This window comes from Pygocentrus nattereri, chromosome 22, assembly GCF_015220715.1.
Source record: "Pygocentrus nattereri isolate fPygNat1 chromosome 22, fPygNat1.pri, whole genome shotgun sequence".
NCBI classification, from domain to species: Eukaryota; Metazoa; Chordata; class Actinopteri; order Characiformes; family Serrasalmidae; genus Pygocentrus; species Pygocentrus nattereri.
The window spans coordinates 19,992,751-20,013,325 of NC_051232.1; the positions used below are offsets into that span (position 1 = coordinate 19,992,751).

The 20,575-nt window shown below is 39.2% G+C and overlaps 1 protein-coding gene across 1 annotated transcript; it reads left to right on the top strand.

Annotated features, from left to right (window-relative positions):
* The first annotated feature begins 3,599 nt into the window (after nucleotides 1-3,599).
* lpcat4 (lysophosphatidylcholine acyltransferase 4) lies at nucleotides 3,600-17,757 on the top strand. Its single transcript, XM_017683973.2, has 13 exons — nucleotides 3,600-4,077; nucleotides 6,509-6,872; nucleotides 7,392-7,504; nucleotides 7,678-7,738; nucleotides 9,308-9,366; nucleotides 10,412-10,446; nucleotides 10,565-10,619; nucleotides 10,736-10,818; nucleotides 11,612-11,737; nucleotides 12,743-12,896; nucleotides 13,553-13,645; nucleotides 15,407-15,542; nucleotides 17,067-17,757. Exons 1-13 carry the CDS (start codon nucleotides 3,982-3,984, stop codon nucleotides 17,246-17,248), a joined length of 1,557 nt encoding a protein of 518 aa, XP_017539462.1. The 5' UTR covers nucleotides 3,600-3,981; the 3' UTR covers nucleotides 17,249-17,757.
* The last annotated feature ends 2,818 nt before the right edge of the window (nucleotides 17,758-20,575 follow it).

Consider the following 20,575-nt stretch of genomic DNA (forward strand, 5'->3'; position numbering starts at 1 on the left):
CTTTCTCTGATTTTACTATTTATAGGTTTGAGTAAAATGAACATTGTTGTTTTATTCTATAAACTACTGTCAACATTTCTCCAAAATTCCAAATAAAAATATTGTCATTTAGAGTGTTTATTTGTAGAAAATGAGAAAAAGATTTCAAAATAACAAAAAAGATGCTGTGCTTCAAATAATGCAAAGAAAACAAGTTCATATTCATTTAGAAACAACAATACTAACTCAGGAAGAGTTCAGAAATCAACATTTGGTAGAATAACCCTGCTTTTGGGTGACTTTATGCCACTCTGCATTCAAGCAGTTCAGCTTTGTTTGATGGCTTGTGACCACCCATCTTCCTCTTGATTACATTCCAGAAGTTTTCAATGGGGTTCAAGTCTGGAGATTGGGCTGGCCATGACAGGGTCTTGATCTGGTGGTCCTTCATCCACACCTTAATTGACCTAGCTGCGTGGCATGGAGTGTTGTCCTGCTGGAAAAACCAGTCCTCAGAGTTGGGGAACATTGCCAGAGCAGAAGGAAGCATTTTCTTCCAGGATAACCTTGTATGTGGCTTGATTCGTGCGTCCTTCGCAAAGATGAATCTGCCCGATTTCAGCCTTGCTGAAGCATCCCCAGATCATCACCAATCCTCCGCCAAAGTGGAGGTCCAGCAAGTGTCCAGCAAGACACTGTGGCTTGTACGCCTCTCCAGGTCTCCGTCTAACCATTAGACGACCAGGTGTTGGGCAAAGCTGAAAATTGGACTCATCAGAGAAGATGACCTTACTCCAGTCCTCTATGGTCCAATCCTTATGAACTTCAGCCTGGCTCTTCTTTGCTTCTCATTGATGAAGGACTTTCTTTCTAGCTTTACATGACTTGAGCCCTGCCTCTAGGAGCCTGTTTCGAACTGTTCTTGTTGTGCACTTCACCCCAGCTGCCATTTGCCATTCTTTTTGTAGGTCACTTGATGTCATCCTGCAGTTGCTGACTGACATTCAAATAAGTTGACGGTCAGTGGAGAGTCGATTTTGCCCTCTGCCTGTCTGTGGCTTTGTTGTCCCCAATGTCTACTGCTTGACCTTGTTGTAATAAACTGCCGTCTTAGGAATTTTAAGGATGGAAGCAACATGACGCTCACTTTATCCCTCTGCCAGTAAAGCCAGAATTGAGCTCTTCTTTTCCTCACTCAAAACTTTTCTTTTCAACTCTTTTGGCATGGTCAATAGTTTTTATTCCAATTACTTTTGAGATATTTTTAGCACTTTTTTGCCATCCAGCTTGTCCTATTGCAAGAGGATAGTGATGACCACAGCAGTGTTTTTTATACTTTTCCTCGTTAAATAAGATTTGACTGGAGATATAATACACTGCGAAGTGTTTACAGTGTTTACATTTACAGCAGACGCTCTTGTCCAAAGCTACTATATGTATATGTATACGTATATGTATATATACATATATATGCATGCATGACCGACTTTTCACGATGTGAGTCGAGAATGATAACTGGCCATCCAGAATCACACCAAGACTTCTTGCTTCTATAGACGGAACAATCAGAGAGTTCTCAAATGAGATGGCAAGATCATGATGAGGACCTGTAGTTGCAGGGCTGAATATCAGCTCAGTCTTGCTAGGATTGAGCTTCAGGTGGTGACCTGCCATCCAAGTGTTAATATCTGAGATATCTTCAGGGAAAAATTCTAAGACAAATCATGAACGTCCTATGATTTCAAGATTGTATATGGAGTGTAGTTAAAACGGCAATGTAGCCAAGAATGTCCTTTTGGCTGGGCAGATGAGGAGTAGTAATGACCTTTCTGTACAGACGCCAGAAGGGAAGCACTCCGTTTACAGACTCAAGAGCTGTAAGGTTATGTAATGTTCTGAAGCTCTCAGTACAGAACGCACGCACTTCATGCTGACTCATATTGCAGCTATGACTGAAAATGGGTCTTATTCTGGGTCATTTCCTGTTACATGTTGCTAATATCAATCATGATATTGACAGAAAGATGTGTTGTTAATGCATATTACCACTTTATTTGTGCTTATTTAGACAGCTGATTTAGTAATCTCAATTTTGAGTTCCCTTTCCTGACGTATTGATTCTTTTCCATTTTAAACAAAAGAACATGATTGAGGAGGGTTAAAAAGTGCTGCAATTTGAATCATATACTACATTATTCAATGTTGTCGGAACCATTAAAGGGCCCACGCCACGTAAACCTCACATTTTACTTGCTTTGTTTTGAAAATAAGAGTTTGCTGTATTATGGAAGCAGAATTAAAGACTCAGAACATACCATTCTCTTCCTCATTCATGCAGTCCACATTTTGAAGTCACTGTTTTTGTGATGTCACAAAATCCAACATATTTACATACACCTATTCAGCCTACAGCAGTTCAGCTCTGTGCCATTTATGTTTGTTACGTTACAAAGAATGTTTCACTCTTGACTGCTTTCAGAATGAGGTGCAACATAATGCAGCCAGTAAGACCAGGGGTCATTTACATATATCAAGTCTTAAAGGTATGGTAACAAAATACTCTGGCACAACGAACGATTGAAAAGAGGTCATGTACAAATGAATTACAACTATTTTTAGGACATAAACCAGCATATACTATTTTAATGAGGCGTATCAAAAAGCAGCCAATAAGAACAGGGGTCATTTACATATATCAAGTCTTAAGGGACAGTATCAAAAGACATGGACCCTTTAATTTGCACTCACATTATTGGTCCCCCCCAGGCCTACCAGCTCTGGTGACGGGTATGGGGGTTGGGGGTGTGGTGGTCTTACATTCTTAAAAAGGTTCTTCAAGGGTTCTTAAGTAGAGGGAATTAGTAATGGGAACCATAAGGTCTATATAGAACATTTTCATTTTCATGCTTAAATGACCCTTTGTATAATGAAATGGCTATTAATAGCAACAAAAGAAGCCTTTTGGTGCTAAACAGAACCATTTCCATAACAGTCCCCATCAATCTGAAGAACCATTTCACCATGCAAGGAGCCATTCATACATGAAATTGCTCACTTATGGTTCTATATAGAACTATTTAATGCTTAAATGGTTCTTTGTGTGGTGAAATGGTTCTCCAGATTGATGGAGAATGTGTTTTGAAAAAAAAAACACCTATTAATAACAAGAGAAGAACCCTGTTTGGTGCTATACAGAAGCATTGCTGAAACACAATCTCCATCAATCTGAAGAACCATTTCATCATGCGAGGAACCATTTAAACATGAAATCAGCCACTTCTGGTTCTGTATAGAACAACTGCCTTGAAGAACCATCTTTTTAAGAGTGTAGGTGGGGTTGGGGTGATTCATTGTTGTGAAATAAGAACAACAATGTACAACAACCCAAAACTGCTTTTCCATTCACGGAGGGCGTAACTGGTTTCAGTCATCTCGACAACCAGTTCGACTCGAATGGACACCGAATGCGATTAAGACCGCCTGTAGCTTCGAGGTTGAGACTGAGAGTGTGTGTGTGTGTGTGTGTGTGTGTGTGTGTGTTAGCAGTGGGCGGGTCAGGTAGTTTGGGGTGTGTGTTTTAAAAAACCTTGGCCCATTCCTCCTCTCAGTCAACACCCATCCTTCACGCCATGTGGACGAGGAAGGCAGTTTTGTTAGCGTACTGAGCTCAAATCCTCCGACCTGTGTATCTCAGCACTTTCCGCACCCTTTCTCACACGGTTTTCTTTTTTTAATGTTTTGTGCTTCTTTTTTTTTTACATTTGCTCACGCAAAACTTTCACTCAGACCCACTTTTGGATTTTTCCTCAGCTAACAAAACTGAAGGCTAACGTGAAGTGAACTCTTCAAACTACCCCTCTGAAGGTTTTAGAGGTGCTCGGTGGACTTATGTGGACTCTGAATAACTTTTAACGGCATTAGGAGGTTTAGAATAGCCGTAAAAAGCTTTAAATAGCTTTCAGAACAGACGAGGGGAGTTTTGTTTCTGCCGTTGGCGTCGCCATGGAGAGATTTCAGAGATGCCGAGGAGCCTCCACAACAACAACGGCGCACCCGTTCGTTCACGATGTGAGGCCAACGGGAATGCAGAAAGTTCTGGTACGGCTCATTTCTCTGTGTGTTTATCTCACTTTCGTGTTGTTTAACGTGTTTAAACACCGTTTTCCTATGAAATGACAGGCCTAGTCTATCTGAAGTGACTTGCACGCTGTTTCTCCTTGACTGTTGCGCATGCGCAGTTCAGGAGTTCACGGGGTTGCGCTCGGTTAACGCAGTGAGAGGGCGCTTCTGTGGTCTTTAAATCTTTACATTATCACAGCATGGAAGTATAAAGAGTTTGGAAAACACGCCCAGGTTTTCGGAATGCTCTTCATACGTTGGAGAAGCGTATTACGTACGTATGTTCAGGGAATTTGGCTTGTGTACATTACGTGAAGGACATCTCCCTGGAACTGCGTAGACTCGGTGCTACTGAAAACTGTAAAGAGTTGCGGCAGCTAAACCGACACGTACAGTTGAGAAGCTGGCGACGGTTGCCCCGGCAACTAGCGTAATTAGGGCTACGCTACGAAGTTGACGTTATAAGCTGTCGCAGAATATGCAAATTTTAGTGATGCATGTAAATAAACTGGCTTTGTTTCCTTCAGCAGTCCAGTCTAAAAGCCATACAGATCAAAATGATAAAGGGAAATTCCACCAATTTTTCGAATTTCTGATCAGGTCACCCCTTGAGATGTAAACAAAGCCATTCAGAGTGTTTTGATGTGAAGTGATTCACTGCAGAGAGATTTACAGACTCAGATTTCTTTACAGTGGTGGCGATGGGAACCAGGGGTGCATGTCTACAGCACAAATATGGACATTTTATTTACTATCCAAAACCACAAGTGAAGTCTTCTGACTTTTAGATGTCACGTTGATGATGGTGAAAGAGACATAAATCTGAAATAATCATTTTCTTTGGGGACTGTTTTTGTCTCACATGTTCTCCTCCACCATGAATGGATTAAAGTACATGGAAGTAGATGGATTAAAAATGCATTTTAAGCCAAAACCTCATCACAAAAATATCACAAATCAATGTGTCATCATGCATTCATAACAATTACATGTAATAACTTTTTGTGAGGGAGCTTATAGAGGCGTGACGAGCACCACTGTGAACAGTTCTGACTCTGCAAATTTCTCTAAAATGGACCGTTTCACATCAAAGCACTGAATGACTTTACATCTTAACCATTTAATTATGTAGAAGTTTTGAAAAATCCGTGGACTTCCCCTTTACGTTTGGCACTTCACAAGTGTTGCTATTGTGATAACTTTGCAGGGCTTAGATGGTTTGATAATAGACACTTGGGGGTTGTGGATATACTGCATGTATGTTCATGCCTTTGCTCCTAGCAGGAATCTGTAGCTTGGAGCAAAGTATTTAATACTTGGATGGGCTGCTTTTACTCATTAATGTAAATTAATTGTAATGTAGTGTAAGTATTTCTAAACACTTGTTTAGTCTAATCTAATATTTTGCAGGTCCAGCTTTTGATCGAGTTTAAACCGTACTGTAGTCCAGTGCACTTGAAAGATGATGAACTAAATTGTTCCAGTTAAAAAGACCAAATGCTCCCTTTGTAATAAATTATGCAGTTTGTCAGTGTCATTTATGCACTGGTAATAAACCAGAATAAGCTCAGAAAAACATGTTTTGACATATTTTGATATAACTTATCACTGTGATGATAAATATTGTCATACTGCCCATGCTGTTTTGTAGCTTTATCAAAAATGGGCACTTCTTTAGAAAGGAAAAGCTTGGTGTTTTTCATTAAATGTGTTCTGCTATTGGGTAAATAGTTTCTGTAGTTAGGGCTGGGTGATATTGTCCAAGCCAGTATACCACAATACCCATGTTGTAATATTTATTTTAAATTTGGTGATATTTTAAGCAATATGTTTGTTAGATGATGAGCGTTTTTTCACTTTTTCTCTTTTTTTTCTTCCTTAACTCTGTGTGAAATTCTGTCTGGTATACTTATAAGAAGAGAAAATGGTCCAATCAAAACAAATCATGCCAGACATTCTTGTAGCATACTGTGGTAATGAAGCAGGTTTGCTTAACTTCACTGATGCAAACTCAAATATCTGGGATATTTATTATATAGTGGGTTGGGATAGTGTAGTGGTTAACACCTCTGCCTTCTACGCTGTAGACTGGGGTTCAATCCCCACCTGGGCAGGCACCCTACACTATACCAATAAGAGTCCTTGGGCAAGACACCTAACACCACCTTGGCCTACCTGTGTAAAATGATCAAATTGTAAGTTGCTCTGGATAAGAGCGTCTGCCCAATGCCATAAATGTACATATGCTTGGAAAATAAAGAATTCAGAACCATCCCAATACTGTCAAACCAAATCTTGAAAATGTTAGATTTTCTGCCCTAAATTTACTATAATTAAGTAGTTTTGACATCAGAGATGAACATTTATTTTCCTGAATGTCTGTGTAACATGTTCCTCCTCTTGTTTGCAGATGATCTTACTGGGCTGCATTTTCTTCCCTATTCGCATTGCTCTTGCCGTCCTCTTCTTCCTTCTTGTATGGCCCATAGCTCGGCTGCGATTGGCTGGGCTGTCGGAGGCAGATCGGGCGCGGCCGGTGGAGGGCTGGCGACGGTGGCTGTTTCATCCTATCGTCCTCTTCCTGAGTCGAGGGGTGTTCTTCTTCACCGGCTTTCTGTGGATAAAAGTTAAGGGTCATCAGGCGACGCAGCAGGAGGCGCCAGTGCTGGCTGTAGCGCCCCATAGTGGGTTCTTGGACATGCTGGTGCTGTGCGTGTCGGGGCTGCCTACAGTGGTGTCACGCTCAGAGAACGCTAACCTGCCGGTTATAGGAGGTGAGCGAGAAACTGAGGATGAGGAGAAAGGAGACGATGTTTTAGAATAGAACAGGCACAAGTTAAAATATAATATATGATACTATTGTGTGATGTTTAATAATAATAATAAGGCCAAGTTATACAGGCAATTCTGCAGTAAGGTGCTATATGAGATACACAGCACTGAGATGGTTTCAGGCACCTAAATACATTGTTTACACTCACTATCTGCATAGTAAGTCTGTTCTTGCTAGTAAAAACATCGTTAGCATAGATGCGAATAAACAAAAAAGTAGAGAAAAAGTAACAAGAATTTCTTATTTTGGAAAAAAGTGTGATTAGCGCCCCCTTGAGGAGGTGTGAAGTAGTGGTAGTCAGGTAAATCAGGATAAATCCACTTTGAGTGCTGGTGCCTTGTAATAAAAATACATTGATGCTTGGTGGATCAGTACTTCTCACATGAGGATATATATTCAAAACACTGAGAGATATATGCTAGAATTAAGTACTCTTTTCTCTTTTCTTTCTCTCTCTCAGCACTGTTGGAGTTTAATCAGTCAGTGTTGGTGAGCAGGAAGGATCCTGAGTCCAGGAGGAAATGTGTGACTCAGATCAAAGAAAGACTCACCTCCAGCGGCTACTGGCCTCAGGTATGCTATGATGCAAGGTCAGAGGTGGTCTGAAGAAACGTATTTGATGGTGCTCTGCAGTCACCTGCTGAACATATCCAACCAGCTTTAACCTCAACACGTACTGATTTATGGGAATGTTTCTCTCTCTCTCTGTCTCTCTTTTTTTTTTTTTTTGTCATTCTCTCTCTCAGATGCTCATGTTCCCTGAGGGAACCACCACTAACGGCCAAGCCCTCATTAAGTTCAAGCCTGGTGAGTGATGGTCATCAGACCAGTAAAAAAAAAAAGAAACGCCTGACTGTAATCAAGGCCCAGAAGGCCCGATCATATATAAACTGAACAAACGAGTGAACAGGGCTGCAGTGATGAGTCTGCAGCATCAGTTAGAGCTCGGTACAGACGTGAGCTTTTTTTTTTTCGCATGTCATTCTATAATTAAGCCACAGAACAATAGAAGTAGTTTAATTAATGTCAGTAACATCTCAGCTGGAATTTGGTTGCAGGCATAAGCCAAAAGCGACATCATCTCAGATCATCAGAGCTGTGATGTTGTTCACAATAACACATGACCTGTTACTGTTACACAACAGTTCTGCTAAATAAATAGAGACGTGAAGAAAGGCAGCCCTCATCGTATCAAAAGTGCTTTATTGTTGACAGTTATGAAACTAACACTATATAATGTTTGTATTTGTTGTTTTTAGTTTATGTATAAATAATAGTTTCTAGCTGTTTCAAGTTTGTTTTAGGGGCTCAGCTGCTGGACGAAAAGCTTTCTTAGGGGCTATGGCAGGTTTGGACTTTGGCTTGGATCTGCTCATCTCTTCAGAATCTGACTAAATGAGCTGAAGTTCAAATATCTGACAGAAGCCATTTAACATAGTTTTTTCTGTTTGTGTTCAGCCTTATGCAAAGGTTTGGGTAGCCCTGGTCAAATTACGTGTTTTGTTAATTTACTAAGTGAACACATTCTGTACAGAGAACACACTTCACTGCACAAGGTGTGGTACTTACTGCATAGTGTGTGGTACTCACTAGATTTTTACCTAAATAAATATGGGAGGCAAATCCAGCCAAAAAGGAAATGAAAATGAAAATAATAAAATGTAAACGCAAACCTCTTTTTGCCATTTCTTGTTCCAAACATCTGCGCAAATATCCTGCCAAAATTGAAAATGAATTGAGCACGAGCCATTTGTGACAAAAATAAAAATAAATTGAAAACAGCTATTTTGTATGTTCATTTTAATTTTGTCAGATTTGCAGCCGATCGCTATGAAAAAGAAATAAGAAAGTAAGCATTGCATTTTGATTTTAGTTTTGACACGTATTCTGCTTTTCACAAAGAAACTGAAGTTTGTCTTTAGCTTTTTCATTTTAGATTTGGCCATGAAATACCAGAATAAAGACTAAAATGACGTGACATATAGCTGATTTCAATTCATTTTTATTTTTGTCACCAACGGCTCGTGCTCAATAACGGCATATCATTTTCAATTTTGGCAGGATATTTGTGTAGATGTTTGGAAAAAGAAATGGCAAAAAGAGGTTTGCATTTATGTTTTATTGTTTTCATTTTTATTTCCTTCTTGGCTGGATTTGCCTCCCATAAATAAACAGTACACCATGTCATTTCAGAGGCTCTGTAATTTTTTATCTCTGGAGCTCCGACTAGTTACATTGCTATGCGAGGTTAGATTAATCACTTAATAGAAAAGACTGAAAAGTTGGAGGGTTAAACTAGGTTGGGCTAGACTGAATAAATAAATGAAAACATTATTCTTAACTGATGTCCTCTTTCTCTCTTGTTGTCTTTCACAGGTGCTTTCTTAGCAGGTGTTCCAGTGCAGCCAGTGTTGCTCCACTATCCTAATAAACTGGTGAGTGGGGAAATCTTAATCTTACCTGTTAACCCCTTAAATGGCCAGTTTTATTACACACTTGTATTTTATTTTTCTATTTTGATTGGCTGATAGCTTCACTTTTCAGTGCCACTCTCCAACACAGACACGTTATGAATGACCAATGAAAGACTAGTAGGAAGGTCCAGTAATGTTTGATTATAGGGCTGTGGTTGACTGGTGGTTGAGATGTAAACACAGTAGTTCAGTGTTTGATGTGAACTGGTTGTTTGTTGAGAAACGGATTTGATTACAGTGGTGGTGATGAGAACCAGGAGTCAACACAAATATAGTCATTTTATTGTACTATCCAACACCAGCAGTGAACTTGCATGTGTCGTCTGAGTTTTTATATGTAATGTTGATGATGGTAAAATAGTGAAAAATCTGAAAAAATAAGTTTTGGGGGGACTATTTTTTTGCCTCGCAACACCCTTCATGAATATAATTAATTGATTAAAATATATTTCAGGCCATTTTTTAATCACCAAACTATCATAAACAGTGTCTGTCATCAGTCAGTGAATTCATAAATATTTCATGTAATAACTTTCTGTGAGGGAGCTTTTAGAGGTGGACGTCTGGTTCCTATCACCATCACTGTGAACAATTCTAACTCAGAATTTCACACCAAATCACTCTAAATGACTTTGTTTCCTTCTGAGCAATTTTTATGCAGATGATTTGAAAAATTGGTGAAGTTCTGCTTTAATTTCTATTGATCTCCAAGTTTTTATTGGCAAAGAATTTTGATTTTTCAAAGTCTGCACGATGCAATTGTTGATATGTAAACGAGTGGTTTGATAATAGTGTGTGAATATAATAATAGCTCTAAATCTTGTATATAATATTAAAGTAATAGAATAGTAAGCAATATCTTAGATTGATATGTAAACAAGAGTGGTTTGATGATGGCTTGCGAACAATCTACCTTTATGTGACATTCGTTCATTCATCAAGTCATTTGTTGAATGTTGTCAAATTATTTGAACTGCTTTAAAATCCTGAGACATTTCTTTTGCAGGACACTGTTCGCTGGACTTGGAAAGGAATATCCTGGTAGGAATGTTCATATCTGTATATTTATCATAATATTGTTTGTGTACATTACCTTGATATTTGAGCAATGATTAAAGCCGAAGTAAATGTGTAAAAGTATTGGCTCTTTTGGTTCTAGGCTTGAATGTCTCTGGTACACCACTTCTCAATTCTACACCAATGTTACTGTGGAGGTATGGGGCCTTTGTCATCTCTGAGCCAGTCATATGTTATTATTTATTCATTAATTTATGTGTATATTTGTGACTGCTGAAACAAGTGATAAGACTGTCTGCCTGCTTGGTTACAGTTCCTGCCGGTCTACATGCCTTCCCAGCAAGAAAAGGAGAACCCAGAGCTGTATGCAGATAATGTGCAGAAACTCATGGCCAAGTGAGTCAGCAGTTTACTTTGTGTGTGCCGTGCTTTCAGTGCTGTACTGTACTTACAGTCCATATCTATAGTTTTTAATGTCCTTTGCTGTTTGTTCTCTGAGCTTGCATGAAAATTTTCAAAGTAATCAAATAATCTGGCTAAGAAGTCTTTAACACAATTGAATCTAGTCATCTAGACTAATTTCTTACAAAATTACAGACCATTTAAATGTGAATAAAATGAAAATGAATGTAAAAATAGCTGGTGTTGGATGTTCATCCAGTATAAAACTACCCAAAATGTGATCACTTTACACCAACCAAAACAAATTCCATAGCCCTTTATTTATATCATACCTAGTACACATGGTTACTCTGCAGCCTCACCGCGGCCCTTCCGTGATTTTCAAATGCCCCACTCATTGTTTAGTTCTGGTGCTGGGTTGGTATTTGCAGATAATGGTAGATAGGATCTCTGAAGGGTTAGAAGGAATGATTCCAACCCAGTCTGGAACAAATCTGTCCTGAAATTGTACTCTCACATTGTGTATTGTGATGTGTGTGTCTTTCTGTGGGGTAAGAGAGAGTTAGAGTAGTTTTTGATTAATAGGCTACTTTTAGACGTGCATCTTAATAAAGTGGCTTAAATAAAAAAAAAAATCTTCATGGTTATTAAAGAAGAAATATTTAGGTTATTTAAGAATATTTTTATCTGTAGCTACTAGTTACAAAAACACTTCGACAGATTGTGGATTTGATTTGATTTCACAGGATTTAATTTTTTCTACATCATATGTGTGTGTTTATTTCAGAGCCTTGGGAGTTCCTGCTACTGACTATGTAATGGAGGGTCTTTTTCCTGCCACAAAGTTGGGTGGTCTGTCTCTTCCTCTAGAGTCTCCAGCAGGGGAAACCCTCAAACTGCTCAAACGTCACAGGTGTGTGTGTGTGTGTGTGTGTGTGTGTGTGTGTGTGTGTGGGTGGGTGGGTTGTATGTATGAAAGACAGAACATGCATGACAGCCTTTTTCTTACGTCTTCCTCTTTCTTACGCATTTGTGGTCAGAAGCAATGAGTACTATATATGCCTATATAGATTTATTCAATTGCAGGAAATCGATTGCAAGATTATTTCAGCCTGGATTGCTGGTTTGTTTAGCCCCATGACAGAAACAAACAAATAAGCAGATTGTCTTTGGGTGCAATAAGACGGGTACAGGGAAACAGCAACATTGGGTGGGTTACTTTCCGTTTAGAGATAGCCAAAGGAATGCAGAGAGTTTCACCACCTCATTCAGGAGCCGAATCTTTGAGAGCTTTCACTTACAGCTCACTTGTCTGTAACCCAGTCTGAGACACTTTTAATCAAGCATAGCATGCGAATCCTTCTGATGTTTGTGAGAAAGTTGTAGATGCTGGGACACAACTGGCTGTCACCAGAGACATTTGATTGGTCAAGAAGTTTGTGTTGATGGCAAAAATTTGCAAAATCTACATAAAATAATGTTACTTTTTCGCTGTCTGAAAAAATCAGGTTTAGCACACACGTTGTCTTCTGTTATGCATGTATTTTGAATCAATTAGAATTTTTGATGTCTGAATAAATTGCACAAATGAATCCCACTTTGTTCTAAAGCAAAGCAAAGTGCCTTTAAAGAGAGGATGATGGAACATGGCCATGTAAAATTGATTTTAATTGATTTTTGTGTTTAAACCCACATAGACGTCATAAATGGACAAGAACCATGTAGGATATAGTTTTGTTTACTGTATTCTCTCTCTCTCTCTCTCTCTCTCTCTCTCTCTCTCTCTCTCTCTCTCTCTCTCTCTCTCTCTCTCTCTCTCTCTCTCTCTCTCTCTCTCTCTCTCTCTCTCTCTCTCTCTCTCTCTCTCTCTCTCTCTCTCTCTCTGGGTCTGTCTCTGGGTCTGTCTCTGTGTGCCCAGTTTTAGCAGCGCTCAAGTGGAAACAGTGATGAACACTATGATTGATTACTGTCACTCAAAGCAGCACTCTATGGTAACTGTCAAACAACTGGCCTCCTTGCTGGGACTCGCTGACGAGAAGACTGCTGCAAAAATCTGTTCACTTTATTCAAAGGTAGAGTGTGTGCCAAAGTGGACAGCATAGTTACAGACGTAGATGCAGATGTTTTGGCACCCCAGGTCAAATTCCATGTTATGTGAATTTTTGTGACTGAAAATAAGTAATAACATTTCCTTTATAGAGGCCACTATTCTGCACGTTAATGCCCAAATTTTGTTTAATTTACTAGAAAGAAATCGTAAAAATCTGGCCTTTGCAGACATTATGGCACCTTTTTGTTTTTCCCATCATGATAAACTCAGCAAATAAATATAAAAAGTGCACTACACTTTGCAGAAAGTTCTATTTAAGCTTGTTCCCTGTAGAGGATGTGCTAACTTATTTTGACTTAAACATGTAATTTGACCAGGGGTATTCAGCTTTTTGTATACAGCTGCATGTTTTGCTGGCCTAAAGTGAATGGATTCTATGTATACTCTGTCTACACAGTGTAGACAATAGTGAGCATCACAAGGTGAGATGTTGGGAGTATGTGGTAATGTAATGATCAATAGAAGTCCATGCAACTTGTTTGTGAGAGCCTTTAACAGCATGTATTAAAGGGCTGTGCATATGTGTGTTTTGGAACAGTGTGTTCACATGTTCGCACTAAGACAAAGGTGTGTGTGTGTGTGTGTGTGTGTGTGTGTGTGTGTGTGTGTGTGTTTTAGAATGACACATTGGATCTGAGGCAGCTTTGTTTGAGTGTGTGCACTACTGCGGGACTCAGGAGCCCAGAAGCTCTCCTTCATACTGCGTTCATGGTGAGTTTGTGTGTATATATGTGCTGTCTCTTTCTTTCTTTTTTCTTTTCTCCACTTCCTTAATCAGAATGCTAGATCCGTGCCTAACCTGTAATGAACCCTTTTCTCTCAGTAAACAAAGCACCTACAGTCACGTAGGCTGGCATCAGTCTTTTGACAGTGACACTTTCAGATACCATTACAAAGCTACATCATTATGTCAGGCACAAAAAAAGCAAACAGAGGAGGTGAGGTCAAAGTACACACCTTTCACAACTCGCCTCACAGCCTGTTGGTAAAGGACCATCGAATGACTTTTACAGTTGCTGTTTACAACTATAGCAGTTGTTTGCATGTCAAATAAAATGTCAGTGCAAGAACGTTACTCTACTGCCAGCTAGTGTAGTGAGGCATCAAAAGAAACCTGGGGGATGTTTCACAAAGCAGGATTTCTCAATAAGCTGAGTTATTTAGACTCAAAATGAGGAATGCCCATTGCCTCTTCTCATAATGGACAGGCTGGAATTAAAGAATTCTTCAGAGTTTCACCAAGAAAATGAATCTATATAGAACTATAAACACTCAACCCTTTGCATGATGTAGATGTGTGTTGTAGATGGTTCTGTATAGATCCTTTTTGAAAAGGGTTCTATATAGCACCCAAAAGTGTTCTTCTATTGTTACAATGTCAAGCTTGTAGTAGAAGAACCCATTTAGGTGCTATATGGAACCCTTTTCAAAAAGGTTCTGTATAGAACAACCTATGGCAGAGGTTCTAAAACTTTTCTACCCACCTGTCTGTCACTAGAAAACATGAACACCACAAGAAAGCAAACAATATTTTTATTTAATGTCAGTTTTGGGAAATTTTCAACAGAGTGATGTGTGGGGGCACTATTATTGCAGGCTTGTACTAATACTGTTTACTGTCTGAAAACATTTTATTTCTTTTTTTATTGTTGAGTTGATTGTTTTTTCAATGATTTTAATGACTAAATCCACTTCACGGCCCACTTGTGGTCCTCTGCCAAGTGGTTGAGAAACCCTGGTCTATAGCACATTCATGCATATCAATCCAAAGAACCTTTTAAGAACCATTTCTTCACTGAAGAACCCCTGAAGCACCAGATTTCTTTACAGTGGTGGTGAATGGAACCAAGGATTGCAATGTCAACATAAATACAGCCAATTTATTTGCTATCAAAATGACTAGTGAACTTTCTTACACGTGTATTCTGAGTGTTTATATGTAATGCTGAAGGCAAAATAGTGTTAAATTTAAAAACCAACCTTTTCCTTGTGGGCTACTTTACTTGCCACCCTGCATACATATTTCTGCCATGAATGGATTTTTAATAAGTTTTCTTATTTTTCTCAAACCTTCTCTCAGAATTACTCTAAAAACAATAGGCCTCATTCGCCAACTGTTTGCCAAAAATAAATTTAAGAAAAACTTCTCGGTGAATGAGTTCCAATGTTCTCAGGTATCAGACAGCATATTTGTTCACTTTTTCCACTTTCTGTAGATTTTAGAGGCATTAACACCTTTAGGCATCCAGGTTCTGTGAATAACTCTGAGAGCAAGTTTCTCTAGAACAGCATTTCACACCAAACTGCTCTGAAGGTCTTTTTTTCATCTTAACCACTTTGAAAATTCTCTATTTGAAGTTGGCTTAAGTTTTCTGTTTAACTGATATCTTGTGAAAACCCTCCTTGTCATTCATTATCTAGAGGAGTAAAAAGAAAGCAGAATGTGAAAATCTGTGCCTGTATGTCTTCCAGCTGTACGATAGTGATGGTGATGGTTTGCTAAGTGCAGTGGACCTCTCCGGCCTGATGGCAGCACTGGTAGGAGTTCCTCAGTACAACATTGCAGAGATGTACACAGAGCTGACCACTAGGGGGCAGCCCACAGAAGGTCAGTAGATATGCACTCATTGAATCAGTTTTGTCCAAGGTTCAAAAGGCTGCCTTTATCTTTGTTCTGTCTCCATTTACACAAAAACAAATCTATTATTTTAAGAAAAGTAATATGAGGTCAGTTTTGTCATTCACGTTTTTTGGGTTTAAAGAAACCATTAAAGTTTGAAGAGGCTTATAATGGCCAGACCGTTCTTGCTATTCATTCGTTATCAAATGGGTGAGCATTGAACAGTATTACTGAGCATGTTTACATGGACTTATTAATGTGATAACTGCAGAAAATTTGATTTTTGTCAGTAATCCAATCAATACGTTTACATCTGATTATTCAAGGATATAATGGTAAACTCCAGGTCTATACGAGTCAGTAATCAGATTTCTGCCTTGCACCCAGATACTAAAGTCACAGAGGACGTGATGTAAACATAAAACTCAAACTTCATATATATATATATATATATATATATATATATATATATATATATATATATATATATATATATATATATATATATATATATATATATATATTTTTTTTTTTTATTTTTTTATTTTTTTTTTTTTTAAAACACCACTTTACCTGAAAATATGAACGTGCATGTCAAGCATGTAGTTGGTTTCAGCATTGCTCCAAAAGTGTTGTGCTGCGCCTTTTGGCAATGCTGCTTTTTTAAGTTGTGATACCTTTTTAAAACCCACAAACAGGGAAATTCCACCTCCGCATTTAACCCATCTGTTAAGTGAAACACCACATACACACTAGTGAATACACACACTTGCCCAGAGCGGTGGGCAGCCCTATCCACAGCGCCTGGGGAGCAACTGGAGGTGAGGTGTCTGACTCAAGGACACCTCAATCATGGACTGTCGGCACTGGGGATTGAACCGACAACCTTCTGGTCATAGGGCCAGTTCCCTAACCTCCAGCCCACGACTGCCTGTTTATTTCTGGTACCGCAGTCTGTTTTTGGACATGCACAGACTCAGAAATCTGAAAGAAGTCAGAGTTTGCATGCACTAAGAAATCTGACTACTGAACCAAAATCCACCCTCTTTATCAGATTTCTTATTCAGATTACTAGACTTTACTTTGATCTAAGAAATTGGAGTGTGCTGCTTACGTAACCATTTGAATAATCAGATATCTGCAGAAATCTTATTATGGTTACATTATTGAGTGCATGTAAACGCATTCACTGTTGGGGTCCGAAAAATCCATGTCTGTGAGAGTACTACAGCACAGTCATTGTGATTAGAACAAAAACTTGTAACTCCAAAATGGTAACTTTACAGGAAGAAAAAACATTCCTAATTTATAATGGAAGTTAACGTGACAAGATTTTTCTTTACCTTTTTTGTTGGTCCAATGAGATGGGTAACGGGAAAATTTTTCAAATTATGACACTAGTAGGATGTTCATGAAGTATTTTTGGGAAATACTTGTTTAAATATCAGTGACTCTATTCAAACTTTCTGCTGAAAAACATGGTCTAATTATTGATTCAAATTTCTCCACTAGCTGCTTTATATGACTTGCTGACAACTCACCCAACCTATCAGAAGTTCCTCAACGAATGCTTCCAGTCTGAAGGAGCGGGTCTAGCCATGGCTGATGGAGATCACTTTCTGAAGGGAAAAGCTAGTAGCAACAACAATGGCATTCATAACGGAAATGGAGTAGCCAATAAGAAGTTTTACTGAGGGCTATGACGTCAGACTCTTGCAAGAATATATAAGTGGCTGTGTTGCAATAAGATGATGGACAAGTGACTGCAGAACAAATGTATATATGATCTACAGAGAATTCATGCAGCCACATTTTATCAAAGACTATTTTATGTGTGTGTGGGGTTTGTAAGTGAGACAAAGTGTGAGTGTGTGTTTTAGCGTGCATTTAATGTGCGCTGCATCAAGGGAAATGTTTACTGGTCTGTGTGATGGACTATTGCTTGCTTCTACATTATGAATCCAAGCCATTCGTACACTGTGAAAGTCCGTCATTCTGTCTGACGGACGTTAGTGCCTTGATATTTGTACTGTATTTTTAAATGTCAACCGAAGGACTGTTTTTGTATCTTTTTTTTTTTTTTTTTTTTTTTTAAATATCTACATGCACGCCAAAGGGTTTCATACCAAAGAATGCTGTCAACTTGTCGTTTTACATTTTAATATATGAAGTTTGTAAATAAAATAATGAAAACTGATCAGGATGTTTGTGTCACCATCTTGCCTTCCTTTTTTGCATTTTCCCCAGTCTGTCACTCTACCTCTCTTGAATTCCTTCCTTCTTTTTTTGCTCAATATTTCCTCTGCTTTTCTTTTGAGCATCTCTTTTACCTCCCTGTCCTTTATGTCTGTTTACTCTTGGAATATCATGCCTTCCACTCTGCCTTTCTCCCCCTTCCTTCTCTCTGTTTTCTTACGAAGGACAGAACTTTCTTTGTCTTAATTTTCACCCTGGATGTTCCTGCTGCCTCGTCAGATTGCAGTGAATCAAAACTCTTTCTAGTATCCATTAAAGAGCAATGATCAGACTTAATGTTTTTCTCTGGTTCTTTTTTGCTTAGCCTCTCTGATCTGCGTACGGTTTGCATTTTCTCTTCATTTATCATTCTTTGCTGCTTTTCAGCAAGTATCTCTTTCACTTTGCACCTTGTTATTCTTCTCATGACCTCATTTCTTTGGTCTTTGACTGTCTGTGCCACTTCAGTTTCAGTCACTTTCAGGTTTTGTCGTTTCACCATACCTGTTTTCTCACATCTTAAACCTTTCATGATCTCCAGCTTTCTCTTGGATTTGTTTCTCTGTATACCTGAAGATCGGTTTCCTCCTGTTTTATTTTGCACTCTCTTTTCTGCAGTCTCAGTTTTTGTGCTTTTGCTACTAACTTTCTTACTCTCAGATGATTCCTGTTTTAGAAGTGAAGCTCCAACTTCCAAGTTAATGGTCGTCTTTGTTGCTTTCTCAATGGTGTTCTCTGTGAGATGATCATCTTTTCTCTGCGCCTCGTCTTTTTTCATATCTCCGTTTTCTTTTTTGAGGCTACATTCGCATTCGCTCTGTCCTTTCCCAGTAATAACTGGAGCATTTTCTAATGTTAGTTCAGGCTTTCTGGCCAGACTTGTTTTGTCTGTCAGAAAGCTATCACCCAGTCTTTTTCTCAGGCCCATCTTCTCCATCTCCCTGTTGGCAGTTCCTACCGTTTCCTCAATCTTTTGAGCTTTTGTTTTTGATCTGGTCATTCTTTTGTTCGCTCTTCCATCATCACTCCTTGTTTTTTGGTCATCACATTTGTTTTTGTTTAGGTTTTCCATTGGTTTTGACGGTGTTTTGTCTCTACTGGATAACTCCCCAGCATTTGTAGTGACCGGGCTCATACTTTTTATGTTGCCTTTGTCTTGTTTATGTAGGCCAGTTTTTTGATCCAGGCATAATGCTTCTTCACTCATGCATAAACTGTTCTCAGCTGTCGTCTCCTCTGTTGATGTGTTCCCCTCCTCTACTGTTGCACTGAGCACTTCAGTTGCAGTCTGCGCCACGTCAGCTGCCTGTTTGTTGTTTTGTACTAGGAGACACCCAGGGCTTGCCACATATGTTTGCTGGCTTATATTTGACGTCATTCCCTTTATCTCCACATCAGAAACCTTTATTTCATCTTCCTCAGTCAAAGTTCCCTCACTATCCTTCTGACTGTCTATCTTGTCAGTGACCTCTGCATCAGTCTCTGTCGGTTCCTCTGTGCCTCCACCCACATGTTCCTGAGGGATTTCAACTGCTACATCCTTCAAATGTGTAGCCAGCTTGGGATCAGCCTCATCTGAGGTGCTGTCCAGTCTCGTGTTTGAAAGCTCTGATTGTGTGTCCACATCCAAACATTTAGACACAGTTGATGTATTCACTAAATGGGTCGATGACTCCTCATGTGTATTGGACAGACTCACAATGGGATCTCTCGCTTTGCCTGAATGGTCTTCTGTTACAGGATCATGTTTGGTAAACTTGTTTTGGATGACCACATCATCATGTTGAACTATAGTTGGAGACAATTCAGTTGTTGAAACTTCTGACTTGGAGTCAGTATCTGCACCTTCCTGTTGTGGTGCGTTCGACTGTTTATCAGTCTGAGATGCTTCTTCGCAAACTTGGTTGACCCTGGGGCTTGTCTCAGAGTCCTCTTGGGGTGTCTCTCTCTCAAGGGTAGCTATAGAGGCGAGAGGGCAAATAGTTCTTGGAGGGTCTAGGCCTGAGCCAGAATGTGTGGAAATCAAAGTCACTTCCTCTGAATGTCCTGCCTCACAGTCAACAGAAACATCTGAGTTGTCTTTGTGTAGCAACTGGGCAGCTGAACATATGTGCTCAACTGCATCCTCCATCACGATGAATGCAATATCTGTCCCATCGTTGTCTTGTATGTCAGGCGTGCCTTCCGTTATTTTCTGTTGTCCTATCACACATTTGTTATCATTTTCTTCAGTGGTCTTCAGTTTGTTTACTGTGGGTGTTTCAAACAGAAAGGTTTCTCTAGCAACGTCAGATTTAGATCTAACTTTTTGGGTCCTGGTTTCGGTGAACTGAGAGGTGGTTTGAGGACTATTTTGGGAACCACAATCTGTTGTTTGCCCATTTAAATGGCATGCTTCTGATGCTACAGAAACACTGCTGGGCACCTCCTGTGAATTGTCCTAGAGAAGAGAAGATTTGTTATGTACAGAAGTTCCTTAATACTACTGCAGTACTGCACAGAAATCACAGAGCACTTTCTGCTTAATTCATTTCCAGTCAAAATGGCTCTTGGTTTATTCATTTTGTTTAGCATGAGGAAAAAACACAAACTGTTTAACAGAAACCTGGAAGCCTCAACAACTAAATACAAAATCAAATGAACTATTAAATCGGTGTCCACCCATTGCTTGTATTAATGCTGTTCTTCTTCAGTAGAACTTGCTTTCAGTTTTTCAAAGATGTCTGTCCACACCTCTTAAGTTCAGTCTAAGAAGTTGGTTTTGCACTTTCTGCTTCTCACTTATC

Bases quoted from the DNA above. Each gene is read 5' to 3' on its own strand.
- lpcat4 (XM_017683973.2), top strand. From the start codon at position 3,982: ATGGAGAGATTTCAGAGATGCCGAGGAGCCTCCACAACAACAACGGCG. The intron at 6,873-7,391 runs GTGAGCGAGAAA...TCTCTCTCTCAG, and splicing joins TAACCTGCCGGTTATAGGAG to CACTGTTGGAGTTTAATCAG. The intron at 13,646-15,406 runs GTGAGTTTGTGT...TATGTCTTCCAG, and splicing joins TCCTTCATACTGCGTTCATG to CTGTACGATAGTGATGGTGA.